The sequence below is a fragment of the Furipterus horrens genome, unplaced genomic scaffold (genome assembly GCF_987537825.1).
Source record: "Furipterus horrens unplaced genomic scaffold, mFurHor1.1.pri manual_scaffold_11, whole genome shotgun sequence".
NCBI lineage: Eukaryota > Metazoa > Chordata > Mammalia > Chiroptera > Furipteridae > Furipterus > Furipterus horrens.
The window spans coordinates 101,195,820-101,209,031 of NW_028327181.1; the positions used below are offsets into that span (position 1 = coordinate 101,195,820).

Consider the following 13,212-nt stretch of genomic DNA (forward strand, 5'->3'; position numbering starts at 1 on the left):
AAAATAGACAGGGGGATGTTAAGAATAATATAGAAAAAGGTGAAACCAAAGAACTTACATGCATGACCTGTGGACATGAACTAAGGGGGATGGGATCGCTGGAGGGAAGGCGGGTCCCGGGTGGAGGGGGACAAAGGGGAAAATTGGGACAACTGTAATAGCATAATCAATAAAACATATTTAAAAAATAATTTATTTGATACATTTATTTTATCAAAAACCGTATTTTTTTCATTCTGGGTTTGTGCTGATTCAGACCAGCTGTTTAATCCAGCTGTTGAAAACTTGTTTCCCATTAAGTTTTCCAAATTTGGAAGTTCCTTTTTTTTTCTTGATGTACATGGTGCTGAGAAGCCAAGCCAGGCTTGCTGTGGAGAGAAGAGAGAAGCTGTCCTTCTCCTGGGGCTGGAGGTGCCTGGGCTTGGCTGGCGCACGCCCTCTGGGGCATCCCTGTGGCACCTGCCTGGGGCCTGGTCCCGGAGCCCAGCCTGGGCACCGTCTGCCATACAGGTTGGGTCGCGTGGTTGTGCACCCAGCCAGCGGCAGTCCTCGGGTGGCGGCCGGGCCCTGAGGGGCCTGTCACTTTTATTTTTCTAGCCAGCTGGCAGGGGCGCTGGTAGCTCCTGTGCGAAGGGCCTGAGACCGTCAGGCCCAGGTCAGCCTCTGCCCTCTGCAGCAAGTGTGGCCCTGCGTGGGTTCCTCCCGCAGGTGAGGGCCGTGGGCCCCCCTCGAGCAGGTGTTCAGCCTGGAACTGGTTGCCTTGGTGCTGAGGTCCTGTCTGTCCCCCCCCTTGTGTGTCATGAGAGGGCATGGCACCGCTGCCTTGGGACGAGGCTTGGGAGCACAGAAAGGGGCAGCCTGCTCCGCCTGAGCTCTGCACTGTCTGCTGGTCCGGGTGGCTTCCTGAGGGACCAAGGACCGGGCAGCAAGGTGCCCAGTGGGGCCCAGCATGCTCCACCTCGCAGGGGTAGCCGTGGCGCCGTGGGCTGTGCTGTGGGGACCCTTTCTCCCCAGGCCTGGGGTGGAACTGCTGTTCTTGGCCCTGACTGATGGTGCCTTAGGGAGCCTCGCGGTAGCCTTTCCTGCTCGGCACCAGGTGGACCTGCTCAGGAGCCACTGACCGTGTGATTCACAGCCGGGCGAGGATGCGTGGGGAGGGGAGGCGGGTTTGCATGTTGGGAAAAGTGAGCTTTGGAGGGTAGCGATCGGAAGGGTGGTGGTCACGGTGATCACCGAGTGAGGCACTCGTGCCGTTTGCTCCTTGCGCTGTGCTGGCTTCTATGCACAACGCGTGCAGGCGCCGCTCAGCCGCGTGGCGCTGCTTCCTCTTGCGGCCTCTGGGTCAGGCGTGCCTCCTGCAGCCGGCTCCTCTGGCTCGCGGCTCGTGCCCGCGCTGTTGCGTGGCTGGTGATGCTCCAGCCCATCTGGAGGCCGGCGCCTGTGTCCTGTGCCTGCTCCTGGTGCTCAGACTCCGCGCCCTCCTTGCATCTCGGGTGAAGGGCAGACGACAGCTCCATTTTTGGGTGAGAGGCACCCGCAGACAAAACCAAAGCCCTCACTCTAATCGATTTCTGTTCCTTCTTTTCACCCCATCCACCCCGCAGGCGTTTCCAGGTCAGGAATTGGCAAACACGCACTCACATGGGAGTGTTGGGCATTTCAGGGAGCTGTGGTTCTCATTAAGTGAGCGAGCCCAGAGGGCGCCTTCAGGGCCAAGTGTCGGGCTCCCGTCCGCCCTCCCTGCACACCTTCGGCCCCCTCCAGGCCCGTGTCAGCTTAGCTGGAACGGCCTCCTTGTTACTTCAGCTCCTTCCGTGGGCCCTCCACTCTGCCGCCAGTGTCACATCTGTTCAGTCAGGGCCCACGCGTGTCACTGTGTCCAGGGTTAGGTGGTCGCCCCCTTGCCTGCAGCGTGATGTTTCCTTCCCTGCGTGGTTTCTGAGGAGGGAGTTTGTTACATGACCACCCACCCCAAAGCCTGTGGCCCGGGTTTGTGGGTTCTGTGGGTCTGCAGGCCGGGGCCCAGTGGTGGCTTTCCTTTACTCCCGATGCACGTGTGGGAGTAAAGGGAGCCCCCACTTGTCATGAAGCTGGGGCTGCAGCATCCGCTGGGCTGGCCTGGACTGAGCCAGAGGCACAGTCACTCTGAGCCAACGCCATTTCTGCACGGGCCCGTAGGGCCTGTCTGCCGGGCACCCCCCGCTTGCTGCCCTGGACCCGACCTCACGCTGGTGTCTCCCCGGTGTCCCACCATCTCACCGCCTGCCCGTCCACAGCTCCTGTCCCCCCGTGAGGGCTGTCCTGCACTGAGTCTGTTTTGACCCCCTCCCCTGGCATGATGGGGCGCTTGTTGCCTGTCCCGTGGACTCCGTGATCTGTTCTGTGGACCACCCATCCTGTGGAGTGGCGGGCAGTAATTTGGTGCTTTCTGGCTCTCCCAAACCTGGCTCTGAGCCCTGCGGCCTGCACGGTCCTCGGCCACACGGGCCCAGAGCCGGTCGGGCGGGGAGTCTCGGTGTGAGACACCGCTGACTGGGAATTGGGGAGGTCAACTCCTTGACCGTCAGGACGGGGAGTCCGGCGCAGATGGGCCGTGCACCGTCAGGTGGTCTGGAACAGCAGCCGTCCCCCCTTGCCAGTGCAATGCTCTCTTTGAAGGGAAAGCGCTTGATTGGCTGCTGCTCCAAAGTGCGGCGCTCCAGGCGTCTGTGCTCGGGGGCTTGGCTGCTTGCGTGAGTTGTCCCATTTGTCCTCCAGACTCAAGCGCGGAAAAGCGGAAAAGCAGAGGGTGACATTTCAGGTTGAAGGTTCAGGGGGCTGCGAGGTCTGAGTTTGGAGGTGGTCCTGGTCACAGGGGGGGTGAGCCAGAGACACCACGCTGGGACCCCGCGGGTGTCTGTCCGTGAGCCTGTGTGACCAGCGCTGCCAAGTGGGACGTGTCAGCAGGGCAGGGGGAGGCCTTGCCCTCTGTCGGCTGAGCAGGGGTGAGACTTCAGGAGCGAGTCTTTGGGTCCCACCTTGTGTGAGGCACCCCGACCCGCAGCTGTTCTCCTTGGGCAGCTTTCTTTATGCGCAGGTAATCAAAGGAGCCCTCTGGTAGGCGGGTGCCCTCACCTTCAGTATGGGCACATGTCTGCAACGAAGCCCCGCCCCCACTCCAGTGACCGCGCCACTATTTAGGAGGCCCTTTTGGAGGATTTCTTCTCCAGTCTCTAATCCCTTCCTGTATTGTGTCCAGAAACTGTTCTCTTATTGTTCAGCGTTGAGTGTTCAGAAGAAAAATTCTGGAAGGTGCAAAGAATTGTTTTGATAATTTGCTTTAAATTTGTAAATGAATGCAACATTTTAATAGAACTTTTTTTTTTTTTTTTTTTTTTTAGGCACAAATATTTAAGCATGGAAAGCGTGAAGACTGTTTACCCTATGGTAAGTCCCACCTGCCAGACAGGTTTGTCTGTGTTCCCTCAAGTGCGTCTCCTCACTGTTGCTCACGGTTGCAGGGGTCTGGGGCGCACTGTGCTCGGACCCCGTCACAGATCTGTTTTGTTTTGTTTGCGCACATGATTTAATGCTCTGACTTTTTGGGCTTTGTGCGGGAGGCCTGGGTTCTGGGGACTTGGTGATGTGGACGCAGCCTGGAGTCCCCGCTCACTTCCTGGGTCCCAGTCACGGCTGTGTTTTCAGCGGCTGCAGCCGCATCGTCTACCCGTTCAGCCGGCTCTCTTTAGGTTCAACCTCCCTTTATAGAAATCAGCACAGGGATGTTTGCTACAGGGAGGTTTACCCCTGGACCCAGAGACGTGTCTGTCATCTGACGGATGAATCATATTTGAATAGTAGAGTCTTTTCTATTTTCTTAAGTTATGTTTTAAAAGATTTCATTTATTTTTAGAGAGAGGAGAAGGGAAGGCAAAAGACAGGGAGGGAGACATCGAACATTGATCTGCTGCCTCCTGCATGCACCCCGACAGTGGCTGGAACCCGCCACCCAGGCAGGTGCCCTGACCGCATAGCGAACCAGCGCCCTTTCGCTTTGCGCAGCCACTCCCAGCCCACTGCGCCACGCCAGTCAGGGCTTGATCTGCAGCTAAAAGAAAGGCTTCATTAGGGAAAACCTGGAGCCCCTTTAAAGGCAGCGAGAAGGATGGTACAGTGAACCCCACGTTTCTATCCCAGGCTTCAGATTTAGTTCCTGGCACTTGGGCTCCTCCTGCCTCTCACCCACCTGACACCTGTGTTTCTCTGCATCTGTGTGTCTTTAACAGATAGGGACTCTTAATTTTATTTGTATTTATTTTTTAGAGAGAGGGGAAGGGAGAGAAAGAAAGGGAGAGAAACATCAATGTGTGGTTGCCTCTTGTGCACCCCCAACTGAGGACCTGGCCCGCAACCCAGGCCTGTGCCCCACTGGGAATCGAACGGGGGGGACCCTTTGATGTACAGGCCGGTGCTCAGTCCACAGAGCCGTACCAGCCAGGACGGGACTCTCTTTAAAGACGTAGCTTTGACATCCCCACACCTGAGAAGATGAGCAGTAGTCGCCCAGCACCTTCCCATGTTGTCCTTGGTGGACTTGTGCACACAGGGCATGGGTCACGGTCGGTCACTGCACACTGGGCCCTTCAGGACATCGCTCAGATGCTGTAGCCACTTGTCTTGAAACCCTGCCCTCCTTGTCCTTCACGTGAAATGCTTTCCCATGTGTTGTCCTGGCCTCGGCTCCCCCTGGTGCCCACCTTATCCCCTCGAACGGCCAGCGGCATTTCCTGGCTCGCGGAGCCCCTCCTGGCGGCGGCCTGACACCTGCTGCTGTGGCCCTTCTGAGCCGCGTGTGTCTGGCGCAGGCTGCTGTCTTTTGGGAGCCGCAGGGCCCTCCCGGCGGGGCTGCTGCGCCTCCCAGCCTCCGACCGCTGCTCCTCCGGGAGGGCGCTGAGCAGTTGCCCTCGCACTGCCCTGGTGAGCGATGCGGATGGAGGGGCCCCTCACGAGACAGGGCTCGGGGTTCAGTGTGATTTCAGGCGTCGCTGCTTTCGGGCCAGTGGGATCGTCTGTGGTTGTAAGGTTGCAGACACTGAACACGCGTGGCGCTTTCAGGGGCGCAAAGCCCTCCCCTAACCTGAGGCACCCGGTCTGTCGTTCGCAGCTGCCACCGTGCTGGGGCGCCTGGACTGCTGTGCGCTCCCCGACAGCAGCCACACCCTGCTCCGGAAGCTCGGGGTGAAGCTGGTGCAGCGGCTGGGCCTGACCTTCCTGAAGCCCAGGCTGGCCAAGTGGAGGTTGGTAGCTACGGCGTGACCGCGCGTGTGGCCTGGGCGTCTGTTGGCGGGGCTGACAGGGGGGGCTGCCCCGCTTCGTGTGTTCTGGGGCCGTGCGGAAGTGGGCAGACTGATGGAGGACCTTCTTCCAGTTTTTCTCGAGCGTTTCTGGTTTTGAAAGGAACAGTGTTCCTTTTGGGTTTTCTGGCCGTGCGTCTTTGGTTAGCGGGGCAGAACCAAAGCTGCAGTGACTGGGAGAAGCTTGTTTTGTGTTTTCTGGAGCACGCGGTGGGCAATGCAGCTGGGCTTGTCAGGGGCTCCGTTGTGCCCAGGGAGATGGCTGCATCCCAGGATCCCCGGAAACCCGCCTGCTGGTGGGAACAACATCTCAGCGGTCTGGGGTGGCCTGTTGGGGTCACTAGGTTGCTTTTGAGTTAGTTCTCCCCTGGAAACAGGCTTTTCTTCTTTGCTGGGGGTAATGCATTTAAAAAAAAATTATTTCTTTGTTTATTTTTAGAGGGAGGGGAAAGGAGAAAGAGAGAGAGAAACATCACTGTGTGGTTGCCTCTCACTTGCACCCCCAACTGGAGACCTGATGTGCAACCTAGTCATGTGCCCTGACTGGGAATTGAACCAGCGACAGACACTTGGTTCACAGGCCAATGCTCAATCCACTGAGCCACACCAGCCAGTGGGGCGGGGGGTGGTGGTGCATTTTTAACAGTCTTCAGTTTTGTTTCAAGTATTATCTGTGTGGTTTGGAAGGAAGTATGTGACAGGTCAGCTCAGTCTTTGGCTCTCATTATATATAGTAAGTTCCAGAGGTGTGTGCAGTGCATTGGTGAAGGGGTGCTGAAATACCCTTTGGGTTTCTGCACGTGGCATCTTCTGGAAGAAGTTGTTTGTGAGGCTAAGTGTTAGTGGTTAGTTCCTGACGCGCCCTAGGAAGTTAGTGTTCAGTAGTGACCTGGGGCTCCCCCGAGAAGTGAGACCGAAGCCGCCTGTGTCAGGAGCCTTGTGAGGAGTGGGCTCCTGGGATTGTGGAGGCTGGCGAGTCCCTCGGGGCTGGAGGCCGGAGCGTTGGTGGTGGGGCCTGTCTGAAGGCTGCCAGGCCCAGCCTGGAGGCACGTGGGGTGGGTCGGCCTGTTGTCTGAGCTCTCCAGGCCTTCAGTGATGGGATGGGGGGGCACCCACGCCGTGGAGGGCAAGCTGCTTTGCTTAGCCCCCCGGTTCAAATGTTCATCTCCTCCCAGCCACCCCCACTAGCCCGGAATGAGCAGCGTCAGCCACCTGTATGGGACTCTGAGGCTCAGTCAAGTTGATGCGTAAAACGAACCCCCACAGACACTTCCGTGGGAAGAAGAATCCCTTGGCACCATTTCATCTTGTTTTATCTGCAGTTTCGTGCACTGGAACGTAACCATTAATGTGGTTGGGTTTCAGTCTCATCCCGCTGTGGCTCCCTTCCCCCTCCTCCTCCTTCCGGAGCTCTCATTTGCCTCTGTTGCATTTTTGTCACCTCTGTTGGCACTGTGCCCTCCACTGGTCACCTTCCCCCGAAGGTGGCTGGGCAGTGGCTCCCTGTGCCCTGTCGGGGCGGGTTGCTCTCAGGTCCTCCGCCTGGAGCCCAGCCCTTCTGCCCGCACGGTGCGGCTCACTCCCCGGCGCGGCCTCGCCCCTCTCCAGGCCCACAGCTCAGCGGCTCCCCATCCTCACGGGGCCTAGAAACTGCTCGGCTCCCGGCTGCTGTGACGGCGGCGGGCTGGCCCTGCATTCGCACATTGTAAGGTCGCCCAGGACTCCAGTGAGTACTGGGGATCCCTCTCAGCGGCTCCCTGTTCTCGCCTGTTCCCAGGTCCCAGGCATCTCAGTAGTCACGAGTGTCGTCTTCCCTCGGCAAAACGGCTGCTCCCTGCTTGGCTCTATCTCAAGTGCCTTTCGGGACAAAGCAGAGGTGAAGGCAGGGAGACCTGGGGGCTCCCTGCTTTGAGGGGTTGCAGCCCTGCCTTGGTGGCGATCTTGTGCTCACTAGCAGCCAGTTTCTCGGTCGGGTTTTTTTTTTAAAGATTTCATTTATTTATTTTTAGTGATAAGGAGAGAGAGGGAGAAAGAGAAGGAGAGAAATATCAGTGTGTGGTTGCCTCTCGCACGCCCCTTACTGGGGACCCAGCCCACAACCCAGGCCTGTGCCCTGACTGGGAATTGAACCGGCGACCGCCTGGTTTGCAGGCCGGCGCTCAGTCCACTGAGCCGCACCAGCCAGGGCAGATTCTCAGTCTCGTCTGGGTTTATTGGTTGCTGATGGTCGAAGGTAAGTCTGAGGGTGGCCTGCAACTGGTCGTCTGTCTTGTCCCGCGATCCTGTGGTTTCTGAGCTGGAGGTGAGTGCTCTTCCTGTGGAGCAGCTGAGGTGTGTGCTCACTGGGGACTGGACGGTGACAGCTGTCCTGTGCCTGCCGGTCGTGAGGCGCTGGGCTGGCCCCTCTGGGACCTTGACGGCGGTCCAGGGGCTGGCACTGCTCCCCCTTCTTTGTTCCCTGCTGCTGCTCTGAGTCTGACACCAACTCCGATGGGGGTTTTCCCCTCACACCAAGCACTTCTGGGACACCAGCTGGCTGTCCTACCGTGTAACTCAGTTCTGACACCGTCTGTCTGGAGAGAGCCGCAGGTCCCCCCACCCCTTCCCGGTGCCAGTCGCAGTTCAGGTTGTCACTGCGCTCCCGACTGCTGGCTTCTGATTGGAGGCTCCCATGACCTGGAGTGCCTCCCGGGGCTCGCTAGTCCCCAGCTCCTTGTGGAAGGCCTTAACACAGGGACAGCTGGGGGAAGGGGTGACGGGCAGCTGTGGGAAGGGGCGGGGCCTCCATGCCCTCACCAGCCGCTGCCCTCCCCACACCTCCTGTTTCCACCTGGGCGAGCCCCATCCTTTGGGTTTTATGGAGGCTTCACTGCACAAATCCTGGCTCCCTGGGGATTGAGTCAGCCTCCAGCCCCTCCCCTCCCTGACCCTGCAGTCACTTGGTTGGTCCCCCGGCAACCAGCCTTCTGTCTCAGGGACTTCCCAGTCACCTCATTAACATAACAAAAGCTTGAAACAGAAATGGGCAAAGACCCAATAACCCAGGGTGGGACAAAAGTTGGTTTACAGTTATTTTTATGGAAACTAATATAGGAATTAGTAAATACTAAAACAAGAATAAACTTCCACATACAACAGTAAACCTGTTTTTCCCTCACTCTATGTTTATTACAAGTCATGATGTCACAGCCATATAACAGTAACCCCCAAGATGTAGCAGCTTACAACAATGCATTTTGATGCCACCTTTTCTGTGGGTCAGGAGCCTGGGTGTGGCTTTGGTGGGTCCTCTGGTCGGGGCTCTCAGAGGGTTTGTGAAGGTGTGGATGGGCTGCTGGAAGGGAGGCCCGCGTCCCTGGGGGCTGTCGTTCCTAGAACTCCCCCAGCTTTTCTCCCAGGACCCTCCTTAGGGCGGGGGCTGGTGTTGAGGCTGGTGTCCTTGTTGCAGCCTTCTATGGAGGGCATGGTTTTAGAGGCGGGGAAACTGACTGAGGCAGCAAGAGGGTCAGGAGCCACGCAGAATCCTGCGGCTGAGGCAGCCTGTGCTGGCGGGAGGCGGTGCTTTGGCCTTCAGTGGGTGGGGAGGAACCTGTGGGAGCAGCGGTGGTGCCTGGAGCCCCTGCCTGCTGGGAGGGAGGAGAGGTGGCCCTGGGCGGATTGGACGCACCCGCTGCTGTACCCCAGTTTGGGGTTCGGGTCTGGATTCTGCAGCTGAGGTGAGGTCGATGTCTTTTCCTGGCGACCTTGGTTGACAACAGTGAAGGGACTGTTTTCTATCTGTTGTGCCCCTGCAGACACATGGGGTTTTCACAGGTTGAGGTTTCAGGTGACACTGGTTGCTGATTTCAGTTGTCAAGATTGTTTGCTGGGCTCTGAGCCGGGACATTGGGTCTGAGGTCATGTGTGGTCCCCGCAGGTACCAGCGTGGCTGCCGCTCCTTGGCTGCGAACCTACAGGTCTGCACCCAGAGTCAGAGGGAGCCCCGGACGCCCACTGAGGCTCCCGACAGTGAGGAGGGCTACAACGTCCCGGAGGAGGTGGAGCGTGTGATCGGTGCGTGGCCTGCAGCCCCGCAGGGCAGTCTGTCTGGGCAGGCGGGAAGCAAGGCTCTGGCCCCACTTGCTCCACGTGGTGCTGAAGTCGCTCCATTAGCGGCATCGCTACCTTACCAGCTGTGCCGTTATCACGTGACCTACTTTGCCATCCACGGGCCTGCATGCAGGCCAGCCCCGTCCATGAGAACGTCCGCACCTGTGGCTGCTGACGCTCCGTTTCCACTTTACTCCCTGTGCCCCTCAGCACCAGGCGCACCACCGTCGGTCCCCCAGTGTCCTTCCCCGGGCCCACGGAGCTCTCCACCTGCCCAGTCGCACCCCAGGTGGCTGGCAGCTTCTGCCCACACAGGGGCAGGGTCAGCAGCAGAGCCTGTGCCCCCCCCACCCCCCGCGGACCAGGCCCCTCCCGCAGGCCAGTCTGTCAGACTCCTGGTGGTGCGTGTGGGGGGTCTCTCGCTCTCACGCGTGGGCTTGAGCTCTGGCATTCACTGTCCAGGCCCCCTGTGGTGAAGGACAGCTTCTCTCCGCCTCCCCCGCTTCACAGAAGGTTTCTTCCTAGGTTGTCCACACCTTGTATCCCCACCCCCAGGGCCCAGACTGCTTGGCACAGGGCACTCCTCCACCTGCACAGGCTCTTGTCCCTCCACACCAGGCCCTTCCAGGTGGCCTGGGGCCCTCTGTCAAGCTTTCTGCCCACTGGGCTTGCGAGGCCTTGACCTCCAGGCCTGTGACACTGCCCCAGCTTTTCTCGGGCCTTTCTTCCTGGCTTTCCCTAAAACCTGGTCCGTCCCCAAGGCCCTGTCCAGTCACAGGGCTTCTCTTGTGTTTTCTGGGGAGCTTTCCGCACCTGACTGAGGTCACCGTGGACGCCGGCCTCCCTGGTGCTTTCTGCCCGCAGCTGCTCTGGTGGGGGGGATCTGCAGTGTGGGAACAATGGCGGAAGTGACATGTAAACGCGCAGAGAAGGAAACGTTCTTGTTACTAGAATTACGGTTCTCACCGCGGTTCCCTCACGGTGCTCTCAGCGACACGAGAGCTCACGGGCCTGCCTTCCTGTCTCCTTACAGAGCAGCTACTGGTCGGGCTGAAGGACAAGGACACGGTCGTGCGGTGGTCTGCGGCCAAAGGGTAGGTGCCCGCCGTCCCGCCAGGCGTGGAGCTGGGCCTGGGGCTTTGCTGAGCCGTGACACTTTCAGTGCCTCCTGTGGGATCTGAGAGCCGCAGACCTTCTCTGATGTACAGTTACTGTCTTGCCCCCTAACTTTATTTTAATTTTATTGAGTTTTTTAAAAGGAGAGAGAAAGAGAAACATCAGTTTGTTATTTCACTCATTGATACATTTATTGGTTGATTCTTATATGTGTCCTCACTGGGGATTGAACCCATAATCTTGGTGTATCTGGATGACGATCCAAGCAACTGAGCCACACCCGGTCAGGGCCAGCTGTCCTAATTTTAAAGAGAATCACATTCACTTGAGTCCCCTTCTTTTTCTGGCCTTTCTGTCTAGAGTGGGCAGAATTAAGAGCACCTGCCCAGAGTACACAGTAGAGGTGATGACGTCAGTGCACCTCTGTTGTGGAGGGAAGTAAAATGGGGTGAAAGTGCTGGGGCTGGGGACTCCCCTGAGCCAGAGGCACCCTGGGCTTTTGTGCCGATCCATCCAGACACACGAGTGCTTGGGCTCCAGGGCCACAGGGCACCTCTGCGTCCAGAGTCATGTCCAGTGGCAGTGGGACGGACTTGGGCACCAAGGCCCTTCCTGGGGCGCCTGGGCCAGGACTGGGGCTGGCAGGGGCTTTGTCCAGATGCCAGTCCCACGGCAGGTGGCCTGACGGGAGCCTACGGAGGGCACCCAGTGTGAAAGGGGGGCCTCTGCTGGGCGGAGGGTCTGGAGGAGCGGGGCACGTGACCGTCCGTGGGTGCTGCACGTCCACCCACTTTGCGTCAGTCCCCAGCAGCGTGCAGAGCTCGTGGGTGCGCGGGTGGGGCAGGAGTCCTTCCATGTGGTGCAGTAGGTGCTGACTGTCTCTGGGTCGGCCTCTGCGTCCCCTTCTCGGGGGAGGGAAGGCGCTCGGGATGGCTCCCGGCCTCGCGTGCGGCCCCGGGGTGGACTGGCGGTGCTGACGGAGTGTCCTTCTCGTCCAGAATTGGCAGGGTGGCTGGACGGCTTCCCCAGGAGCTGGCGGATGACGTGGTGGGGTCGGTGCTGGACTGCTTCAGGTACGTGGTGGGAAGCCATGGCTTTCCTGTCCTATGTCCTTCTACGTTTTGTTAAATTGCGCTTCTTGTCAGAGACCTACAGTGTTTTCTTTTCTTTTGAAGTGAATTGGAGAACTCTAGTTATTTCTGGTATGTTTATTTTATCAGCTTAGATTCCATTACATTTAAAAAACTTAAGGAAAAAGAAAATCAGTCTTGGGCACACACACTCAGCTATTCTTCGAACCTGCGGCCTGCGCTGTCCCAGGGAGTGTTCTGTGACGACAGAATGTTCTGGATCTGCCTCTAGGGCAGCCACGAGCCATCTGTGGCCGTTGAGACTTAAAAAGAGGCTAATATCCATGAGGTCTGAATTGTCAGTTTTATCTAATTTTACCAGTTTTATGTTTAAACAGCCAGACGTGGTGGTGGCTGTGTCGTGTCTGTCCCAGTCTTTCCGAGGAGTCTGGGGGCAGGTGGCCTGCCTGTGCCACGGCAGTCGGGCCGGCACAGTGAGCAGTCCCTCCTGGTTCTCAGGTGCGCAGGTGTCTTTCCTGGTTCAGAGGCAAGTGTTTGGAGAGCGGTGCTGTTGGCACTCCTGCCCTTGTTAGCCAGTGGCGTTTCGCTCGGGTCGCACTGCGTGAGGAAGGTTGCCATCAGCATTTCCGGGTGCTCAGAGCCACCGGGGCAGCCCGGTGAGCGTCCTGTAGAGCCTGCAGGCTCCTGAGCAGGTGTCTTCCTACACGTGCCTCAAGCCTGCTCGGTAACAATTACGGAGCACAGGAGACAGTGTTCAGATGTGGGCCACCTTTTCCAGAACGATGGTGTGCGTGTGGCCGGTGTGTCTTCTTGTGGCGACATTGCACTTCCTGAGGAAACACACGCTTCTTGGCAGGCTGTACGGGGCCGTGGACACGGGACAAGCCAGTGTGGGCTTCTCTCTCCCTGGCAGCTCTGTGGCTTGTGTGAGGGCATCTTCCCAGTGGGGAGGTGATGGGCGTGCTTGGTTCCGGGACCCCGCAGGGCCGCTGAAGGGTGGTGGTTGGCTTGACTGTGGTCGTGGTCCTGCTCTTGGGAGAGGACAGAGCTCTGAGACAGGATTGGGAGCATTTCCTGCAGCTCCTCCTCCAGGGTTGGCTGTCTCCCTCCAGCTGCTTCTTTCCTCTTCTCCTTTCTTTTCCTCCCATTGGTTAAAGCTACTTTGTATGGACCCCCCCTAACTCCCCCGCGTGCAATTCCCCCTCCCCTTGCTCAACCTCTCCCTCCCCTTCCCCTCACTGCACTCCCTCCAGAGCCCCTCCCACCGCATTGAACATCTTTTTTCTCAAAGGGCCTGTCTTGGGTCAGGGGTGTGGCTGGCAGCCCTAGCCCAGTCCCTCTCGCCCTGGTGAGTTTAAGCTCCGGTGCTCTTTGCCCTCACGCTGCCACTTTGACGAGCTCTGACGTGGCGGCTGGGCTGTGCAGCGGGGAGAGGCCTTCTGTTTCTGGCTCCCAGGGCGGCAGCCTGCGTGCGTCTGTGACACTGCCTCTCCCTGGTGGCGCCTGCACACCACGGGCACGAGTCCCCTGAACGTGGGGAGCGAGGAGTTAGCCCCAGACCAGGGCTTTTCCAGGCGCGGAGA

At 58.6% G+C, this 13,212-nt stretch overlaps 1 protein-coding gene across 1 annotated transcript in view; it reads left to right on the top strand.

Annotated features, from left to right (window-relative positions):
* Nucleotides 1-13,212, top strand: part of LOC149999127 (tubulin-specific chaperone D-like) — a 34,203-nt gene that overhangs the window by 19,778 nt on the left and 1,213 nt on the right. Inside the window, exons 8-12 of the mRNA XM_090257604.1 lie at nt 3,381-3,426; nt 5,144-5,276; nt 9,250-9,386; nt 10,456-10,516; nt 11,537-11,611. Of these exons, the coding sequence (XP_090113730.1) occupies nt 3,381-3,426; nt 5,144-5,276; nt 9,250-9,386; nt 10,456-10,516; nt 11,537-11,611 (452 nt within the window). The remainder of the gene's footprint in view (nt 1-3,380; nt 3,427-5,143; nt 5,277-9,249; nt 9,387-10,455; nt 10,517-11,536; nt 11,612-13,212) is intronic.